The sequence below is a fragment of the Mustelus asterias genome, chromosome 3 (genome assembly GCF_964213995.1).
Source record: "Mustelus asterias chromosome 3, sMusAst1.hap1.1, whole genome shotgun sequence".
Taxonomy (NCBI): Eukaryota; Metazoa; Chordata; class Chondrichthyes; order Carcharhiniformes; family Triakidae; genus Mustelus; species Mustelus asterias.
Window position 1 is genome coordinate 49,475,592 of NC_135803.1, and position 22,748 is coordinate 49,498,339.

The 22,748-nt window shown below is 43.7% G+C and overlaps 1 protein-coding gene across 1 annotated transcript in view; it reads left to right on the plus strand.

Moving 5' to 3' along the window:
* The first annotated feature begins 9,254 nt into the window (after window positions 1-9,254).
* LOC144490984 (retinol-binding protein 1-like) overlaps window positions 9,255-22,748 on the plus strand; it is a 57,308-nt gene continuing 43,814 nt past the window's right edge. The window contains exons 1-3 of the mRNA XM_078208671.1: window positions 9,255-9,327; window positions 9,882-10,060; window positions 16,177-16,278. Coding sequence (XP_078064797.1) covers window positions 9,255-9,327; window positions 9,882-10,060; window positions 16,177-16,278 — 354 coding nt within the window. The remainder of the gene's footprint in view (window positions 9,328-9,881; window positions 10,061-16,176; window positions 16,279-22,748) is intronic.

The window sequence follows — 22,748 nt, forward strand, 5'->3', positions numbered from 1 at the left end:
CTTCCAGGTTCAGAGATGGGAATCCCAGGCCCCCCCGAAAAGAATTTCATGCCCTCATAGAACAAGTGCCCTTGTGTATTGCAAAGGATGTGGTCATTCAGTGCGCTGAATAAGCAATGTGTAAACTGAGTGTGACTGCAAACACAGTGTGGAAGTTTGGTATGATGGATTAATTGAACAGATATTTTGCATCTGTCTTCACCGTGGACTCCATAGTATAGAGGACACAAGTAACATCCCAGAAATAGCTGTAAATCTGCAAATAGAAGGAAGGGAGGGAGGAAACCAGGAAAATTATAATCACAGGGGAAGTGACATTGAGCAAACTGCTAAGTCTGCAGACTGACATCCTTGGGTCCAGATAGCTTTTACACTAAGGTTTTGAAAGAAGTGGCTGATGAGAAAGTTGGTGCATTGCTTTTAATTTTTGACATTCCCTAGATTTAAGGCACGTTCCATTAGATTGGAAAGTAGCAAATGTAATGCCTTTATTCAAAAGGAGAGGGAGACAGAAAACAGTAAACTACGGGTTAGTTAGCCCAACATTTGTCAAAGTGAAAATGTTAGATGCCATTATTAAAGATGTTATGTGGGGGCACTTGGAAACATTCAAGGCAGTCAGTTAGAGTCAAGATGGTTTTGTGAAAGGGAAATCTTTGAAGGAGTCACATGTGCTGTGGATAAAGGGGAACCGGTGGATGTACTGTACTTAGATTTTTCGAAGGCATTTGAAAAGGTGTCACTTCAAAGGTTATTGTGTAAAATAAAATCTCATGGTGTAGAGGGTAACATTTTGACATGGATAGAAGATTGGCTAGTTGACAGGAAAAAGAGAGTTGGCATAAATGGGTCTTCTGATTGACAGGATGTGATGAGTGGTGTGCCACAGGGAGCAGTGCTGGAGGCTCAACTTTTTATAATTTATATAAATGACTTGGATGAAGAGACTGAAGTTATGGTTGCTAAATTTGCTGCTAATACAAGGATGGGTTGGGAAGTAAATTGTGAAGAGTATGTAAGGCTACAAAAGGACATAGATTAAGTGGGTGGGCAAAACTCTGGGAAATGAAGTGCAATGTGGGAAAATGTGTAATTGTCAATTTTGGCAGATAGAATAAAAAAGAAGTTTATTTAAATGGTGAGAGAGTGCAGAGGTGAGGTGCTGAGGGATCTGGGTGTCCTAGCACATTAATCGCAAAAGGCTAGTATAAGGGTACAGCAAGTAATTAAGAAAGCTAATAAAATGTTATAATTTATTGAGAGGGATTTAAAGTAGGGAAGTTATGCTTCAGTTGTACAAGGCAATGGTGAGACCACACCTGGAGTATTATTGTCATAGAGTCATAGAGGTTTACAGCATGGAGACAGGCCCTTTGGCCCAACTTGTCCGTGCCACCCTTTTTTCTTAAACCCCTAAGCTAGACCCAATTGCCCGCATTTGGCCCATATCCCTCTATACCCATCTTACCCATGTAGCTGTCTAAATGTTTTTTAAAAGACAAAATTATACCTGCCTCTACTACTACCTCTGGCAGCTTGTTCCAGACAGTCACTACCCTCTGTGTGAAAAAATTGCCCCTCTGGACCCTTTTGTATCTCTCTCCTCTCACCTTAAACTTATGCCCTCTAGTTTTAGACTTCCCTACCTTTGGGAAAATATATTGACTATCTAGCTGATCTATGCTCCACCTTATTTTATAGATCTCTATAAGATCACCCCTCAGCCTTCTATGCTCCAGAGAAAAAAGTCCCAGTCTATCCAGACTCTCCTTATAACTCAAACCACCAAGTGGTAGCATCCTAGTAAATCGTTTCTGCACTCTTTCTAATTTAATAATATCCTTTCTATAATAGGGTGACCAGAACTGTACACAGTATTCCAAGTGTGGCCTTACCAATGTCTTGTACAACTTCAACAAGACCTCCCAACTCCTGTATTCAATGTTCTGACCAATGAAACCAAGCATGCTGAATCCCTTCTTCACCACTCTGTCCACCTGTGACTCCACTTTCAAGGAGTTATGAACATGTACCCCTTTGTTCTGTAACTCTTCCCAATGCCCTACCGTTAACTGAGTAAGTCCTGCCCTGGTTCAATCTACCAAAATCCATCACCTCGTATTTACCTAAATTAAACTCCATCTGCCATTCGTCAGCCCTCTGGCTCAATTGATCAAGATCGCTTTGCTATCCGAGATAACCTTCTTCACTGTCCACTATGCCATCAATCTTGGTGTCATTTGCAAACTTACTAACCATGCCTCCTATATTCTCATCGAAATCATTAATATAAATGATAAATAACAGTGGATGCAGCACCGATCCCTGAGGCACACCGCTGGTCACAGGTCTCCAGTTTGAAAAACAACTCTCTACAACCACCCTCTGGCTTCTGTCATCAAGCCAATTTTGTATCCATTTAGCTACCTGACTCTGGATCCCATGAGAGTTAACCTTATGCAACAGCCCACCATGCGGTACCTTGTCAAAGGCCTTGCTAAAATCCATGTAGACAACATCAACTGTACTGTCCTCATCTGCCTTCTTGGTTACCCCTTCAAAAAACTCAATCAAATTTGTGATACATGATTTTCCACTCACAAAGCCATGCTGACTGTCCCTAATCAGTCCTTGCACCTCTAAATGCCTGTAAATCCTATCTCTCAAAATACCTTCCAATAACTTACCCACCACAGATGTTAAGCTCACCGGCCTGTAATTCCCAGGCTTTTCCCTGCAGCCCTTCTTAAACAAAGGCACAACATTTGCCACCCTCCAATCTTCAGGCACCTCACCTGTGACTATCGATGATTCAAATACCTCTGCTAGGGGACCCGCAATTTCCTCCCTAGGCTCCCACAATGTCCTGGGGTACACTTCATCAGGTCCTGGGGATTTATCAGTATTGGCCTCTTCATTTAAAGAAATACGTAAATGCATTAGAATCAGTTCAGAGAAGGTTTAAACAAAGACTATAATACTACAATAATACTAGACTACTAGACTAATACCAGGAATGGACAGGTTGTTTTATGAGGAAAGGTTGGAGAGATTAGGACTGGAATCTTACCACCGTTCACGCCGGTGGGATTTTCCCATCCCACCACAGTGAATGGAGATTTGGCTGGCCGCCAAATTCTCTGACTTCACTGCAACAGGAATGTGACATGAACGACAGGTAAGATGGTGCCCATCGTTTGTCTCCACTTGAGTTTAGAAGAGTAAGAAGCAATTTGATCAAATCCATTAAGATCCTGAGGGGTACTGACAAGGTGGATGTGGAGAGGAGGTTTCCTCTTATTTGTGAATCGAGAACTGGCGGTCACTGTTTAAAAATAAGTGGTTGGTCATTTAAGACTGATGTGAGGAGAAAATCAGTCCCTCAGAGAGTTTTGAGTCTTTGTAATCCTCTACCTCAAAAGGCAGTGAAAACAGAGTCTTTGAATACTTTTAAGGCAGAGCTGGACAGATTCTTAATTATCAAATGGTTGAAAAGTTATCATGGGTAGACAGGAATGTGGGGTTGAAATGACATTCAGATCAACCACAATATTATTGAACCTCACATAGCCACTGATAGATTCCACCGATGCCTATGGTGATGGAGTGCAGCTACTGGCGAAGTGAAGGAGCTAAGACCTGGACAAAGGACTCTAAGGTGGCCACCATCCTACCACTGTTGACCTCTCTGCTTTGCCGTGACGATACTGTGACCTCAGACTGAACACAGAGAGCCTCCTCCATCATACGTTGCAATCTGTGGAGCACATCTGACAATCCTGCCTGATATTCCATTGTCTTTCACTGCAGTTCAAACATCTGTGCTAAATCCAAGTCTTGAGGTTCTTCATCTGCCTCAGACTCAGCAGAATGCTGGCCTCCAGCAGTAATCCAAGTATTGGTGTCCTTGGATATTCCTGTCTCCGCCTACTGTGGACCACAATCTGTGCTGTGCCCACCAGACTTTGACTCCCGAGCCTGCTATAGGTCTCACAGCGATGTACATCTCTGCATTGATGGAGAGTGTGGATGAGCGCTGTGACAGATCTTCATTTGTTACATCCTCAAATTCCTCATCCAAGGTGTCACAGGGGCTGCAGATGAGGAGCTGAGTCTTGCTATCCCTAGGGCGCTAGGCAGAGCTGACTACGAAAGAAAGCACAGATAAATAATGTGTGGCATTGAATTATGAAACATTACACTGCACTCACAGTTTGAAGGATGAGATAATGCAGGATCCTGACTTGGATGTGCACCACTGACTTCATTGTCACCACAGAACGATCCCAATTCTCTCTGGCCAGGGGAGCAGCACACTCCTCATCCTAGCTGTGGGTCCCCACTGGTCCATGACTGCTCTCTTTCCTTATAGAGTTTGGCCTGCATAAGAATCATAGAATCATAGAATCTTACAGTGCAGAAGGAGGCCATTCGACCCATTGAGTCTGCACCGACCACAATCCCACCCAGGCCATATCCCCATAACCCCCTTGCATTTACCCTAGCTAGTCCCCCTGACACTAAGGGACAATTTAGCATTGCCAATCCATCTCACCTGCACATTTTTGGCAGTAGTATAACAATGGAGCAGATAGCCCCAGATTACACATACGGACATATTGAACTTTTAAATAAGACATGTGTTTTTACAAATGGACATACAAGCCAAAGATGGCTGAGAATATAAATTCTGAGAATGCAAAATAAACATTTTCTGGAATTCCTGTGTAGATTACACTGAATTCTGAGAGAGATCTGTGGAGATAATTGAGACTGATTACCACCTCAACCAAAATGACTGCCATTTTGTAAGTTAGAGCCCAGACATATTTGTTATTTCCCCTTTTCAGGAAAATACAAGAAAAGGGAGGCTAGTGCAACACTTGCCATTAGCTCGATGGTGGACTGCAACCTTTCTCTTAATAAATGTGCCTGAAGCACGTGTAGGACATGTTTCAGTTAGAGTAAGTTACAAGCAGCCCCTCGCCTAAAACTGGAAAGGTACTGAGCAGTTTGGAATGTAGTCCTGGAAGTTCACTTGGAGCAACAATATTCAAAATACCCTTCTATTAAGGCAATTTTTTTTTTTAAGAAGGAGATACAATTTTGAATGCCTTTTTTCTAACTGGATTTTAAAAAAAACTATAAGCTGTAATCTTATTCAGACAATGAGGGACAACTAGCCAGCCATAGTATACAACTCGTTCTACCCAAGTGGAATGTAAAGGGAACAGACAATCACCACCTCAGGGTAGTGTGAAAGACCCCCATCTCCTGATGACTTTCACACTATCTTGAAGCTCTTCAACATTTTGGAGACGAAATATCAAAATGTAATGTAACCTGGTCTACAAAACAATTACTGCAGCAGATATGGTAATAGAATTCCTCTGGAATATATAGCCAGCAAGACTTTAGGAACTTTTTACAAAACCAGAGAAAACAACAGAGATGGGAATGCTATACTAAAAGACTGAAAAGAGCATCTCTTTTTCTCCGATGTATTGCATCCAATTTGCAAAGAATCATCCTGAGAAGAGAGATCTACTGCAAACTGAGATATTTTGGGAATAATAAGTGGAATTCTGCTTCATATAGCTACAGCCAGGGAGACAACTGAACAAAATGGCTGCAACATGGAAGTCCCACACCGAGATCTGCCAAAGGATAGTTAACTTTAAATGTATTTGATTGTTCATCTTCATAAACTGCAAAATATATTTAAGTCTATCCTCTTATTCTAGCATCTGTAGTAGTGTGTGTGTGTGGGGAGGGGGGTGGTGGTGGAGGAGGATGCAGAATGTGTGTGACAAATGAATAGTGCTCATGATGTACCTTTTTTTACATTTGTGAAGTAACCTCAACAATCTTGTTCTTTGATTTAAACTCAGAAAATCTATCTGATTAGTCCTTTATAAGCTGAAAACTTACATAGTGGGACTCCTGCAGTATTGGCAAAGCACAACCTCTCTATTACAGCCATCCCTGGAGTGCTAAATTAACAGTCAATTTTAACGCCACCTCTCATGGTCGTAGCATCTACTAGACCGTTCAGGGTGATTTAAGACAACAATCTCCACACAAATGTGAGGTAATGCATTTTGGAAGGTCTGACACAGATAGGAAATATACAGTAAATGGCAGAGCCCTTGTGTTGCTAGGAAGAGGGATCTGGGTGTACAGGTACACAGGTCACTGAAAGTGGCAACGCAGGTGGAGGAGGTAGTAAAGAAGGCATACGGCATGTTTGCCTTCATCGGCCGGGGCATTGAGTTTAAAAATTGACATGTCATGTTGCAGCTTTATAGAAGCTTAGTTAGGCCGTACTTGGAATATAGTGTTCAATTCTGGTCACCACACCAGAAAGATTTTGAGGCTTTGGAGAGGGTGCAGAAAAGATTTACCGGATGTTGCCTGGTATGGAGGATATTCGCTATGAGGAAAGGTTGGAGAAACTTAATTTGTTCTCACTGGAACAATGGAGGTTGAGGGGTGACCTGATAGAAGTCTACAAGATTATGAGGGACGTGGACAGAATGGATAGTCAGAAGCTTTTTCCCAAGGTGGAAGAGTCAATTACTGGGAGGCATAGGTTTAAGGTGCGAGGGGCAAGGTTTAAAGGAGATGTACGAGGCAAGTTTTTTACACAGAGGATGATGGGTGCCTGGAACTCGCTGCCGGGGGAGGTAGTGGAAGCAGATACGTTAGTAAGTTTTAAGGGGCATCTGGACAAATTCATGAATAGGATGGGTACAGAGGGATATGGTCCCCAGAAGGGTAGGGGGTTTTAGTTCAGTCAGGTTGCATGGTTGGTGCAGGTTTGGAGGGCCGAAGGACCTGTTCATGTGTTGTAATTTTCTTTGTTCTTTGTTCAAAGTGGGTTTCTGGTCATTTTTTCCAAATGCTGTTGAAACTAGTCAATTTTTGTTGTGGAAGGGTCTTAAGGGTTACACAACCAAGATGGATAAATGGGGTTAAGATAGATGGACCCCCTATTCTTCATTATTTATATAAATGACATTGATGACTATGTGGGGGTAGGATTAGTAAATTTGCGGATGACACAAAGATTGGCTGGGTGGTTAACAGTAAGGTGGAGTGTCTTTGGCTATAATAAGATATATACAGAATGGTCAAATAGGCAGATAAGTGGCAGATGGAATGTAACCCTGAAAAGTGTGAGGTGATGCACTTTGGAAGGAGTAGTTTGACAAGGAAGTATTCACTGAGTGGGAGGACACTAGAAAGTTCTGTGGAACAAAAGGACCTTGATGTGTTTGTCCATAGATCTCTGAAAGTGGAAGGGCATATTAGTAGGGTGGTGAAAAAGACATATCGACACTTGCCTTTATCAGTTGAGGCAAAGATTACAAAAGCAGGGAAGTCATCTTGGAGTTTGTATAGAAACTGTGTGAGCCCACAGCTAGAGTACTGGTCGCCACATTATCGGAAATATGTGATTGTACTGGAGAGGGTGCAGAGGAGATTCACTAGGATGCTGCCTGGGATGGAACATTTAAGTTATGAAGAGAGGTTTCCTCCCACAGTCCAAAGATATGCGGGCTAGGTTGATTGGCCATTCTAAATTGCCCCTTAGTGTCCCGCGATGCATAGGTTAGAGGGGTTAGTGGATAAATATGTAGGGATATGTGGATAGGGCCTGGGTGGGACTGTGGTTGGTGCAGATTCGGTGGGCTGAATGGCCTCTTTCTGCACTGTAGGATTCTATGATTCTCTGATTCATGACTGACCCCTTATCCAATCTGGCTTGTTTTCGTTGGAGCAGAGAAGATTGAGGGGTGACCTGATTGAGGTGCACAAGATTATGACAGACATGGACAGATTGGATAAGGGGTCAGTCATGAATCATAGAATCATAGAATCATACAGTGCAGAAAGAGGCCATTCAGCCCACCGAATCTGCACCAATCACAGTCCCACCCAGGCCCTATCCACATATCCCTACATATTTACCCACTAACCCCTCTAACCTATGCATCCCGGGACACTAAGGGGCAATTTAGAATGGCCAATCAACCTAGCCCGCACATCTTTGGACTGTGGGAGGAAACCGGAGCACCCGGAGGAAACCCACGCAGACACAGGGAGAATGTGCAAACTCCACACAGACAGCGACCCGAGCCGGGATTCGAACCCAGGTCCCTGGAGCTGTGAAGCAGCAGTGCTAACCACTGTGCTACCGTGCTGCCCAATAGGGGACATAGGTTCAAGGTGAGGGGCAGAGGATTTAGGGGGAATGTGAGGACAATCTTTTTTACCCAGAGCGTGGTGACAGTCTGGAATGCACTGCCTGTGAAAGTGGTAGAGGCGCGTTCCCTCACATCCTTAAAAAGCCCTGGATGAGCACTTGGCACATCATAATATTCAGGGAAATGGGTCAAGTGCTGGCAGATGGGATTATGTGGGAGTTCAGGTGTTTCTAATGTGTCAGTGGGGACTGGATGGGCTGAAGGGCCTCTTCGGCAGTGTATGGTTCTATGATTCTATAAGGTTCAAATCAGCCAGGATCTACTGGAATGGTGCAGCAGGTTACGAGTGGACGTAAATGATCTGCTATGGTCACGGCAGTTCAGGAATGAGGTTGAAGTGGCACGATGGTGACTCACCAAATGGTAACACGAACGAATCTTGAGTTATGAGAGAAGCAGATTGTTCAACACTTGGGTCATTTGCAACTTTACTATTTGGGCACAATTGCAGGATTTTTTTAGGATTGGGAAGCAATACTGAAGGAGAATAGAACAAAATGCTCCAAACCAACCAGGTTTGCAGCGAGCATTGCCAAGAAAAATTCACTGACTTTTTACATGCAAATGAACGATTTATTTTTAATGAACTTGTTTGGCTAACGTTTAGAAGCGTGTACAATCCATGTGAACTTGGCTCTCATCTTGTTATGGCCATATATACACGCCTCACTCTTTCATAAGCTACTCAGTTACATAACGTTGTATTTTCAACAAAAAAATCCAAACATGCATTCTATCGTTTGCGAGACACTGAAGACTCTAATGAAGGATTGCTTAATGAGCGTCATTGATTTCAGCTAAAGAGATTTCTGAGTCTGACCTGCAAATTCATTCTCCAATTAATCGGATCAAAGGGCTCACATTTTTTTTGGATGATAAAGAGTGTTGGGACTATTGTCCCTCCGTGTTTTTGAACTCAGTGAGGACAGCTTTGCGAAGTGTGGCCCAAAGCTCCAGTTCTGCTGCTTCTGAAGACCGAAAAACATGTCAACTGATTTCAGCGGATACTGGAAAATGATATCCAACGAGAACTTCGAAGAGTACCTGAAAGCCCTAGGTAAAACCTGACCACTGGTGTCTGTGTATATCAGAACTGGACAGTCCTGCACTCAGCCTTTACTTTTTAAACGGCTGCTTTGAGAGTGAACAGGAAGCTGGCAAATGTGAAATAATTACCATCTCTCATGTCGAGTAAATCCTGTGTGTAAGGTGTTTTGGGGTAGAATCGATTTAAATGGGGTTTTATCTTTTTAAAAGAAAATTGCTGCTGATATTTTATTCCTAAAGTGTTACAGAAACGTGTTGTATTGGTTATGGAACCACCAGCGAGGAGCGATGGTAGAAACACAAGTATTTCATTAATACCAATTCAAATAACTACAGAAGATTGAATCTAAAACTTAATTCATGAATCCGATCTTTGCACATATCTGAGCCTTCGTTTCGAGTGGTGTTAGTATTAATACGGGAGGTCACTCGGAATATTGTATTTACAGTGCATGGAGTAGAAATGATAATTGAGTTGAAATTCTCTTTTTGCGTAGTATGTCATTAAGACTTGTTTTTCGGTCGAATACCTGCTATTTTCTTTTCGTCCCCTTTTTTAAACAGATGTAAACATTGCTCTGCGGAAAATTGCGGTTTTGCTGAAACCAGACAAGGATATTGTTCAGACGGGCGATCACATGGTCATTAAAACCGTCAGCAGCCTCCGTAATTATCTCATGGAATTTGACATTGGCAAGGAGTTTGTCGAGGATTTAAGCGGAATAGATGACCGCCAATGTATGGTGAGCATTGTGCAGTAAGACCTGAGAATTCTAGGTCAGGAGGGATTTGGATATTAGTACTCTTAATAAAGATTGGAAATCTCGCCAAAAACTGCACAAAGCAATCTGTGAGGACGATATAGTGGATTGGCCATGTTAAAATTGTCCCTTCGTGTCCGCGATGAATAGGTGGGGTTGTGGGGATATGGCCTGGATAAACTGCTCTGTCAGAGAGTTCATAGAATCAGAGAAGCCCGACAGTGCAGAAAGAGGCCATCTGGCCCATCGAGTCTGCACCGACCACAATCCCACCCAGGCCCTACCCCCATATCCCTACACATTTACCCGCTAATCCCTCTAACCTACGCATCTCAGGACACGAAGGGGCAATTTTAGCATGGCCAATCAACCTAACCCACACATCTTTGGACTGTGGTAGGAAACTGGAACACCTGGAGGAAACCCACGCAGACACGAGGAGAATGTGCAAACTCCACACAGACAGTGACCCAAGCCGGGAATCAAACCCAGGTCCCTGGAGCTGTGACGCAGCAGTGCTAACCACTGTGCTACCGTGCCGCACAGTGGTGCAAACTTGATGGGCCGAATGGCCTCCTTTTGCGTTGTAGGTATTCTAATACGGCATTTTGTTTTGTTGTATCTGGCGCTTTCAATGGTTATCACTGAGTCAAATTGACAATGGATACAATGGATAATTCAGTTCCCAGATTGATTTGGGTCATATTTTACTGGCAAGAAAATGGTGAGCCAAACGGTGCTGGTGTTCTTTTTGTGTAAATGGTTCAGTAGCTTCAGATGAAGCATGTATAATACACACACATGTTTGCCAACTCTTCAGGACTGGCTTGGAGTCTCCAAGAATTGAAGGCTCAGATGGTGGGCAATCCTGGAGAAGAATCATAGGGACATTAAAAAAACGTTGCTTTTCTCTTCACTAGATACAATATTGAAAATTAGGAGGGGGGGGGGGGGGGGAGGCTTTTGATGCTTGGTTGCCAGCCATCCAATTGGGTTTAGCTTTCCAATTGGTAGGAAGGCAGTGGTCACGAGGGTGGATGTGTTGGCTGATGAATGATTGGAGCATGAGGGCAAATCATGTGATGAAACCTTCAAGAACACATTTAATCACAGTTGGCAAGCCTGTATATCAGTATATGTTGACATAAACAGTTAAAAATGCCAGTATTCAAAGCTGATATCCCAGTTGTGCTGCTCCATTATTAGCTTTGCGAAACATTGACTTAAATTGAATGGTATGAAATTGGTGTGGCGTTTATCAAAGAAGAGCAGTGTTCTCCTGATGCTCTGGCCACAAGTTACTGCTTAACCAGCGGCAACTATGCAGTTTAATTGGTCGTTTATTTCACTGCTGTTTGTGCAAACTTGCCAGGTACAAATTGGTTGCGACTTTTCTCTGCAGAAGTAACTAATTTGCTATAAAATGCTTTAAGACATTGTGAGGTTGTGCTAGATGCTATATAAATACAATTTCTTCTTCTTTAAGTATCAACCACAGATGCATGGGTTAAGGGTGAAAGGAGAAAAGTTTAAAGGGAATATTAGGGGGGGCTTCTTCACGCAGAGAGTGGTGGGAGTGTGGAATGAGCTGCCAGATAAAGTGGTAAATGCGGGGTCACTTTTAACATTTAAGAAAAACTTGGACGGGTTCATGGATGAGAGGGGTGTGGAGGGATATGGTCCAAGTGCAGGTCAGTGGGACTAGGCATAAAATGGTTCGGCACAGACAAGAAGGGCCAAAAGGCCTGTTTCTGAGCTGTAATTTTCTATGGTTTCTATGGTTTCTATGCACAGGCTAGTGTGTGTTTGAACCAGTGGTGCCTACGCAGAGCTACCAATTTACCATCTCAAAAATCTATTGGCTGTAATTTGAGCTACAGGTATTGAAGTAGCTAATGATAAAAAGCTGTGTAATACTTTGAAAATAGCTTTTGTTTTAAAGTTGATTTATATGTTGGAGGATGAAATAAACTTCCTTTCTGCAGTCCATTTGTCAGGTCAAACACTCCAGCTATCTGAGTTGTTGGCAGTGTGTAGCTTATATTCTACTGGGTTTGTGACTTTGTGCATAGTGCACAGAGGGAATTAGTTTATTAAGGCTAGCATTCTGAAGACTGAGATCATGCGGCCAGTCGGGGCGACTCTTCTATTAAAGCTTTAGTTAATTGTGTGAAAGTCTGTTTTATTTTAAATTATCAATACAGACTCTTAAGACCAGAATTTTACATTTTGGGGTTTGGGCATGCGATCAAGCTGTCCAAATGTAAAATGTTGTCATTGATATCAGGTTGCGCTTCCAGACAATATCGTGCACATGTGCGGTATCGAGGCCAACGTACGAACACAAATCGGGTGTGTGCCGCTGACAATTAAAATGTCATTAACATCCGATAGACTGTGATTTCACTCTGCCTGTATGATTTTTAGCTCATCTAATGGTAGGATAAAAGTTTATTAGTGTAGATTGTCGGTGACCATAGGACACAGATTCTCCAAGTTTGTGACCGTTACCCAGGGAGCTCATAAAATCTTGTACATATTGTGGCACTCACTGATAGAAAGGCTGTTCATGGTTCCTGCATGATTCGATGGATGGCTCCTGGGTGACCAGGTTTATTCCTTCAAGAGGTGGCTGATGACCCCACTCCATCAGCGAAGAACTGAGGCTGAGGAGAGATACAACATTAGTCATCTATCCACAAGAGTGGTAGTAGAGAGGCCCACAGACTGATCGGAGGGAGCATTGCGGTATCCTCCAGAGGGTGTCTCCCCCTGCACAATCTTACTTTGGCAAGGGGCAAGTCAGTATAGGCTGAGGAAAGCAAGGCAGCTCCACAAACCAGGGAAGATGACTCCAGTGAAGGGTCAGAAATTGAGCCTGGTAACACACAAGGTGAGGATGTCGAGACAGATGACAGGAACCTTCAGGGAGGCAGGGACATGAGAGATGTTTTGATTCTGCGAACCTTAAGCTAGGCATCCGAGGCATTGATGCCTCATCAAACCAATGGCACTGTTTCATTTACAAAAAAAAAATGAAATCTCAACCCAGAACTCCAGCACAATGCAATGCCCTACAATACAAGTCTGTGCTGCACCCAGCCACTGTTCAAAGCATGCATCCAACTCGGGTCATTAATGTAAAGGAAATGTTTATGTTCCTTCACAGCATTCAAATTTTCCAAACCTTATCAAAACTTCAAAGCAATAAATGTAAATAATGTCACCCATGACGTGTCCCTGTAGTGCGCAAGGCGCCTTAAACTTACATCTGTGGGTGCTGTGTCTTGGTGTGTCCCCCTCTCCCTCCTCCTCACAGGCAGCAGTATTGGAGGCAACCTATTGACTTTGTTGTCCTGGTGGCCATGATGGCTTTAGTGGTCATCCTCTGGCCACCGAAGCCTGAGCTGGCTCCGATTTGGGAGGGAGCATTCAGCCTCATGGCTGGACACTCAGTCATCGCAGCATTGTCAGATACAACAACCGCTGGCAGATGGGCTGAGGAATCTTGCCCTGACAGGTAGCTCATCCGTCAGCATGAGGTGCATTTGCACCTCCCTGATCACTATTAATGGATGGGCACCTAGCAGAGAGACTAGACGCCTCACCGATCTCTGTGGCAGTGACCTCAAGAGGTCCCAGGCAGTGTGCTGGCTTTCAGGTCTGAGCACAATTCTTGGTGCAATTGAGGGTGCCCTTAAATTTGCCTTGCCACAAGTGTTGTCACTCAATTGTGTGCAGGGTCAACGTAGTGCTCATGGTCCTCCATGGCACACAGACCCTCATCAATCTCTGCCAACACACTAGACGTAAAGCATCTGCTGCCTGATAACCACTTCCAGAGGCTTGGCATCTGCCTCGAACTCCACAAGGTCTTGGTCTCCAGCAGTCCTCTCAACCTGGGATCTCCCTGCCTCTGTCATCACCTCATATGACTGTGATGTGCCCTTACTACTGTGCACTACCCGCAGAGATGACAACTTGATGCCTACCGATGTAAGTGTCTGCACTGGTGCTTGGCTCCAAATTGCAATGTGACTCGGGTGCAGGAGAAATGTGTTCCTGGGTGTCCTCAGGGTCACCTGCAGCTCCCCTCGGATGGTGCATCTGCAGAAGGAAGGCACAACATCAATGAATTCAATTCCCATCGTCACAATACATACCAGCTGGCCTGATGAGACAATAGAGAAATGCTGCACAGTGCCACCTGCATTGGAACTTCAATGGGTACTCTGACTGGGACAGCTCACTTTCTGACTAGAGGAGCCCTTGAGCTCTCCTGTTCCAGTGCCAAATGCATCTGGGACCTCCACTCTTACCTTCACCCCATACCCCCGTCTCAGCAGACCAGATGAGTGAGCTGGTCAGTGGCACTCCAATTTCAGAGCATCACTTTCACTCTTGGTGAGGTTCTGCAGATTTGAGATTCCCCCACTGGTTTGGCAGCGTTCTGTAGAATTGTGACTTGTCTTCTCCCGAGAGGGGACAATAGAAGGCCTCTTTGGTGTTCCATTCCAGATTTCCCCTGCCCCACACCTCCCCCTGCAATTCACTGAAGCCTATTGTGCTGACAATCCAGGGTAGGCTTCAGTGCCAGTTGGCATACACACTTCGACCCCCTGAGCGCCCAGGGGAATGGACACCTGACTACACTTCTCCACAGGTCCATGCCATCTCTGCACTTAACCCTTGCCATCTCCATTTTGTGGCAGTGAAGCCAGCTGAGGCTCACAACATTGTGCCCACTGACCTGGGTGATGGTGACCTCTGACCAGGCCTTCTTTGTCAGGTGGAACGGCATTTTCTTGACATCCCTCATCATGAGAATGTGCCTGGCACTAGCCCACTTGACTTACCCACCCACCTTCCATGACCACCTGGTGCTGATGCCATAACTGGTCAATAGGAGCGTTTTTATAATGGTTGCAGACAGCATTCTCAGCCTTCCTTGCAACTCTGGGCAGCCTTCAGGGCACTGCATTATCCTGAGTTTAACTGCCTCCTTGCTGGGTCCTCATTTCCACCCCTGCCTAGTGCGAGCCCAACCAGCAGGCATGTAACATGCTGGGCAGGCCTTGATTGGCCACTCAATGTAATATGCGAACAACGCAATATTAGGCAGCAGTGGATTTCACATCCGCTTCTACCCACACCAATTTCAGGTACACCCTGAAGGTAAAATTCAGGCCTAAGGTTTCGCATATCACACACTAATGATTACATGAAATAACTAAATAGTTGTTTGGTTATGTAGATTGGCGGCACAGCGGTTAGCGCTGCTGCGTTACAGCTCCAGGGACCCGGATTCAATTCCGCCCTCTGGTCACTGTCTGTGTGGAGTTTGCACGTTTCTCCCCGTGTCTGTGTGGGTTTCCTCAGGGTGCTCCGGTTTCCTCCCACACTCCAAAAGTGTGCAGGTTATGTGAATTGGCCAGTTAAATTGCCCCTTAGTGTCCAAAGATGTGGAGGTTAGGGCGATTAGCAGACTAAATGTGTGGGTTACAGGGATAGGATGGAGTTGGGCCTGGGTAAGATGCTCTGTCAGAGAGTCGCTGCAGACTCAATGGGCTGAATGGTGTCCTTCTGCACTGTAGGGATTCTATTCATTGGAAAATTCAGGTAAAATTAGAGAAATGTTGAAAGTTTCTGAGAGCAATTTCTGAAGATTCTTCCACAAAAGAATGTTTGGAATACAGACAGGAAGACTTCTCTGAAGTTTTAAAGATACTCAATTACTTTTATGGGATATGGAACAATCCATGGAATTAGTCATACTTCATTCATTTAACCGACCTGAACTACAGCAGTCTTAACACTGTGTCAAAATATGTAGGCTGATTATTAGCTGAATTAAGTGTGGCCAGTATCAAACATTACTGCTGCATAGAGAGAGTGGCTTTTCACAATTTTATCACTGGGGCTACAACTGTTCAAACTGAACCATGAAGCCTCGTACAAGTGCTCCTGAAATAAGTCCTTGGATTAATAAACAAACATGAATTCTCATGGCCAATCAATAAACCAAATGCGAATCTAATATCTATCTTCAATAGTTTTTATGCACCTTTGACATTGTTTCAATTATTTTTCCATTTTAGACCACAGTCAATTGGGATGGGGATACACTTGTCTGTGTACAAAAAGGAGAGAAACAGGGTCGAGGTTGGACTCATTGGATAGAAGGTGATGAATTGCATCTGGTAAGTCATTTGTTGCTGGATAACATGGTGGCACCTATTTCTTCAGAGGATTTGTATTCTTAAAAGGAATTATAACTTGTTTTTTGCTGTTTGAAACTTTATTACACGTAGGCCAGGAGACTTCTGATGCAGTGGACACATAAGCTTCATGCTGCCTCTTGGTTTTTAAATTATTGGAGTACTCATCTGACACCGAGTGTGCTATTGAGTGGCTGTAAGCCTGACACCATAAGATGCAAGCAAAAGTTCAATCTAGCCTGCACTACTGAGTGCATTGTTGCATCTCTTAGAGGCCGTGCATTTTGAGTGAAGTGAGTGCTGGAACTCATTCTAAATGTGGGAAAGACACATTAATAGTACAAATTGACAGAGGTCTTCAAGAATTTCGACACTGCACTGAAGGCCCTAGTCCAGGAGCTGGAGTGGAAGAACAATGTCACCTAACCACAGGAGGCTAGGAATCCCTCCAGACAAACTTTGCGAAGGCAGTGGGACTGAGTAACTATGGGCAATGCCAGGTGTCCAGCTCCAAGGACCTGACTGAAGTGCTGCACATAACCTCTTGGGTCAGTGAATATAGCTTCAAATATTACACCACTACTCTGAAGAGTCTTCTCCATGCACCACCTCCCCATCATTTGCTTACCAACAATCTCTATTCATCATGACTTCGACCTAAAATTCATAGCTTAACGTCACCCTCGCACACTTAACAATGCTGTGAATGTCCTACCCAATCTCACAGTTTGCAAACGTTTGTCAACTTTTCAATCATGACAACCAAATCACTCAACCACCACATTTACTGACATGCTTCCTCTAACTGAACAGGGCGATGCTTGACCAGAGGCAGCAGCACTTAACTGAGAAGGATGAGAACAATTGCATATCCTCAGCTCAATGGAGGAGACCATTAATAAGTCTGTAAATCCTAACTAATGGAGCAGCTATGACCTACAGTGAGATTGAAACTATTGAAGATGACAGAAGCTTATTCCTAATCTTCTTCCTTGGATCCCACCTCTTTCTCATCCCACAGTTTCTTCTGATTTCCAAGCTATGGATGGTGTAAGCAAGCAAATCTTGTTTCTCCTTTTCTCCTCCCCACCACATCATCCTTGTACCTTTTTTCCTTTCTGCAATATGGCCAGGCAGTTGTAGAAGATAGAGGTGAAGGAGCAGCATAGAAATGAAGAAAAATTGCCATTACCCTCTCCCATACTCACAACCACCAGTTCAGATACTGACATTCAACTTTAACATATTGCTTAGAAGCAGGTTCAGTATGTGGTGGAATGGCCTCCGGTATGGGCAGAGCAATTATGTCCTACTTGTAATGTGGTGGCCTCAGGTGTTTTATCCAATTCCTCCGAGGATGGGAACCTATGTAAGGAGTCCGAGAAGGAGGGAGCAAGGACAAAATGTGGGGAGAATATTCCAATTACATCAAAAATCAGGAAAAAAGTTAAAAGGAAGGAGAACTCAGGAGATGTTATTAATGGAAGTGTTAGAATTCAAAAAGAAGGTACAAAAACTAGCATAAAGACACCTTATCTGAATGCTCGTAGCATTCAAAACAAGGTAAATGAGTTGACAGCACAAATCATTGCGAACGAGTATGATCTGGTGGCCATTACAGAGACATGGTTGCAGGATGGTTACCGACTGGGAGTTAAATATCCAGGGGTATCAGACTGTTCGGAGGGACCGACAGGAAGGTAAGGGAGGTGGTGTAGCTCTGATATTTAAGGATGACATCAGGGCGGTAGTAAGAGATGATATAGGTTCTAAGGAAAAAAAGGTTGAATCCATTTGGGTGGAAATCAGAAATAGTAAGGAGAAAAAAATCACTGATAGGCGTAGTCTATAGGCCACCAAAAAATGACATCATGTTGGGGCGAGAAATAAACAAAGAAATAACTGATGCATAAAGAAATGGTACAGAAATTATCATGGGGGACTTTAATCTACATATCAATTGGTCAAACCAGGTCGGTCAAGGCAGCCTTGAGGAGGAGTTCATATAATGTATCCACGATAGCTTCCTTGAACAGTATGTAATGGATCTACAAGAGAGCAAGCTGTCCTAGATCTGGTCCTGTGTAATGAGTCGGGAATAATTAATGATCTTGCAGTTAGGGATCCTCTTGGAAGAAGCGATCACAGTATGGTTGAATTTAAAATACAGGTGGAGCGTGAGAAGGTAAAATCCAATACCAGTGTCTTGTGCTTAAACAAAGGAGACTACAAAGGGATGAGGGAGGAGTTGGCTAAGGTAGACTGGGAGCAAAAACTTTATGATGGGAAAATTGAGGAACAGTGGAGGACTTTCAAAGCAATCTTTCACCGTGCTCAGCAAAAGTATATACCAGTGATAAGGAAGGACTGTAAAAAAAGAGATAATCAGCCATGCATATCTAAGGAAATAAAGGAAGGTATCAAATTGAAAGAAAATGCATACAAAGTGGCAAAGATTAGTGGGAACCTAGAGGATTGGGAAATCTTTAAAGGTCAGCAGAAAGCCACAAAAAAGCTATAAAGAAAAGTAAGATGGATTATGAGAGTAAACTAGCTCAGAATATAAAAACAGATAGCAAAAGTTTCTACAAATATATAAAATGAAAAAGAGTGACTAAAGCAAACATTGGTCCTTTAGAGGATGAAAAGGGAAATGTAATAACTGGAAATGAGAAAATGACTGAGGCATTGAACAGGTATTTTGTGTTGGTCTTCACAGTGGAAGACACAAATAACATGCCAAAAATTGATGACAGGAAGGCTATGGCAGGTGAGAACCGAGAAACTATCATTATCACAAAAGAGGTAGTGTTGGGCAAGTTAATGGGGCTAAAGGTAGACAAGTCTCCTGGTCCTGATGGAATGCATCCCAGGGTGCTAACAGAGATGGCGGGAGAAATAACAAATGCACTAGTGATAATTTACCAAAATTTGCTGGACTCTGAGGTGGTTCCCGCAGATTGGAAAACAGCAAATGTGACACCACTGTTTAAAAAAGGAGGTAGACAAAAGGCAGGTAACTATAGGCCGGTTAGCTTAACTTCTGGAGTAGGGAAAATGCTTGAATCTATCACCAAGGAAGAAATAGCAAGATATCTGGATATAAATTTTCCCATTGGTAAGACGCAGCATGGGTTCATGAAGGGAAGGTCATGTTTGACTAATTTGGTGGAATTCTTTGAGAACATTACATGTGCAGTGGACAATGGGGAACCTGTGGATGTGGTGTATCTGGATTTCCAGAAGGCATTTGACAAGGTGCCGCACCAAAGACTGCTACATAAGATAAAGGTGCACGGTGTTACGGGTGATGTATTAGCATGGATAGAGGATTAGTTAACTAACAGAAAGCAAAGAGTGGGGTAAATGGGTGTTTTTCTGGTTGGCAATCTGTGATTAGTGGTGTGCTTCAAGGATCAGTGTTGGGATCGCAATTGTTTACGATTTACATCGATGATTTGGAGTTGGGGACCAAGTGTAGTGTGTCAAAATTCGCAGATGACACTAAGATGGGTGGCAGAGCAAAGTGTGCAGAGGACGCTGAAAGTCTGCAAAGCGATATAGATAGTCTAAGTGAGTGGGCGAGGGTCTGGCAGATGGAGTACAGTGTTGGTAAATGTGAGATAGGAATAACAGCAAAATGGACTGTTATTTAAATGATAAAAAACTGCAGCATGCTGCTGTGCAGAGGGACCTGGGTGTCCTTGTGCAGGAATCTCAAGGGGTTGGTTTGCAAGTGCAGCAGATAAGTAAGAAGGTAAATGGAATTTTGTCCTTCATTGCTAGAAGGATGGAGTTTAAAAACAGCGGGGTTATATTGCAGCTGTATAAGTTGCTGGTGAGGCCACACCTGGAGTTTTGTGTACAGTTTTGGTCTCCTTACTTGAGAAAGGATATGCTGGCACTGGAGGGGCTGCAGAGGAGATTCACTAGGTTGATTCCGGAGTTGAGAGCGTTGGCTCATGAAGCGAGACTGAGTAGACTAGGGCTATACTCATTGGAATTCAGAAGAATGAGGGGAGATCTTATAGAAACATATAAGATTATGAAGGGAATAGATAAGATAGAAGCAGGGAAGTTGTTTCCACTGGCAGGTGAACCTAGAACTAGGGGGCATGGCCTCAAAATAAGGGGAAGCAGATTTAGGACTGAGTTGAGGAGGAACTTCTTCACACAAAGGGATGTGAATCTGTGGAATTCCCTGCCCAGTGAAGCAGTTGAGGCTACCTCATTGAATGTTTTTAAGGCAAGGATAGATACATTTTTGAACAGTAAAGGAATTAAGGGTTATGGTGAGCGGGCGGATAAGTGGAGCTGAGTCCACAAAAAGATCAGCCATGATCTTATTGAATGGCGCAGCAGGCCCGAGGGGCCAGATGGCCTATTCCTGCTCCTAGTTCTTATGTTCTTGTATCCTTACTTTTATATTCTATACTTCTGTCAATGAAGGAGAGCATTCCCTGTGCCTTCTTTACCACCTTGTCTACTTAAACTGCTCCCTTTAGTGCGCTTGTACAAGAACTCTCACTTCATCTACCCCTCGTAGTATATTCCCATTTATTGTGTATTCCCTATAATGTTAAGATCGATCAGCCACTTTACAGCCCACTCCACCAACCCATCCATATTGTTTTGTGGATTACAGCTATTCTCTACACTAGTCACTACTCAGCCAATCTTTGTTTCCCAATCATGTTCCCCATGTTCGCACCTAAATCGTTAATTTATAACACAACGGTACGGGTCCCAACACCGAGCCCTGTGGAACACTACTTGAAACAACTTTCTATTCGCAAGTGTATCCATCGACCATTATCCTTTGTTTCCTGTTACTGAGCCAACTTTTTTATCCATCATGGTTTGTGCTCTGGAGAGCACTGCGGGGCCCTTCCAGGGTGGCTAGGGGTGACATGGTGGCACAGTGGTTAGCACTGCTGCCTCACAGCACCAGGGACCCAGGTTCGATTCCCAGCTTGGGTCACTGGCTGTGTGGAGTTTGCACATTCTTCCAGTGTCTGCGTGGGTTTCCTCCGGGTGCTCTGGTTTCCTCCCACAGTCCGAAAGATGTGCTGGTTAGGTGCCATGCTAAATTCTCCCTCAGTGTACCCAAACAGGCGCCAGAGTGTGGCGACTAGGGGATTTTCACATTAACTTCAGTGCAGTGTTAATGTAAGCCTACTTGTGACACTAATAAATAAACTTTATAACTTTAAGCAACCAGAGACTAAGGTATTATTCAGAAGAATTCAAGGAACAGAGAACAAAGTACTCGGAGTTACAGAGACAATTGCATTAATGAGATTTAAAATGGGGAGCAGAGATGGCTAAAATGTTTGATGTAATTTTAATAAGAAAATTAAAAGTTAAAGCAATTGTCCGAAAGACGTGCTGGTTGGGTGCTTTGGTCATGCCAAATTCTCCTCCGGCGTACCCGAACAGGTGCCGGAGTGTGGCAACTAGGGGATTTTCACAGTAACTTCATTACAGTCTGAATGTAAGCCTAATTGTGACAAACGAATAAACTATAAATAAATTTTTAGGCAGTGGAAATGTTGTTTAAGCACTGCAAATGTCTGCTTGACGACACTTTGTGTGGCCTCATGTTTTCCATGATGCACATGCTGCCCAGATTTGCATCAGACTTATTAACCATCAAAGATATCTATTGTTGCTCAGTACCAACCTTCTGATTTGTTGTGGTGGCTCAAATGCAGATCTCACAATTGACTGCTGCAAAAAGAAAGCATCACAGTGGATGTTGTGCATTGACCTGCATGTGCTGCATATGGTTGCACACCAGCTGGGCATTGAAGAAGTTAAATCTCCTTCATTTGCAGGACATTCCAGAGTCAGCATGCTGGTGCCACAAAGTGTTGCCCGTGTAGTTAGTGGTACCCTGCACCATGGAAGATGCCTTCAATCCTAATGAGAATATAAGCTTGCCCCAAATACAGAACCTCCGCGATCTCCCTTATGCAACAGTAGATGACAAATGTCACTTGCTTCAACTTGGAAGGAAATTTCATTGGCAGTCTTCGCTGTGCTCTGAGGTAGACGTCATGGCTGCAACAGGTGGTACATTTCAATGAGGCCATCCATTGTGCTTCAAGGACATCTGACAGGTGGTTTCTAGTTGTAGGAAAATTGTCTCCTGAATTTCTGAGGCATGATGGTCTCTGCTGAGAACCATAACCACCTTCTCCTCCTCCCTCTTCTGGCAGCTTGTGTTGCGTCTGCTCATTATCCGTGATGAGAGGCCCGGAGACATGCAAATTACTGCATCCATATCTGGAAGGAAGTGTTGTGTAGGATCAATGAAGGACAACGTCCAAAAACACCTGCCACACATTCCCAATAGACTTTAGCAACTCTAAACAACTCTTAAAGCCACAAAGCACTTCAACTATCAGCAACTAACCTGGAAGTTGTTGATTATCCCTTTAAATAGCACT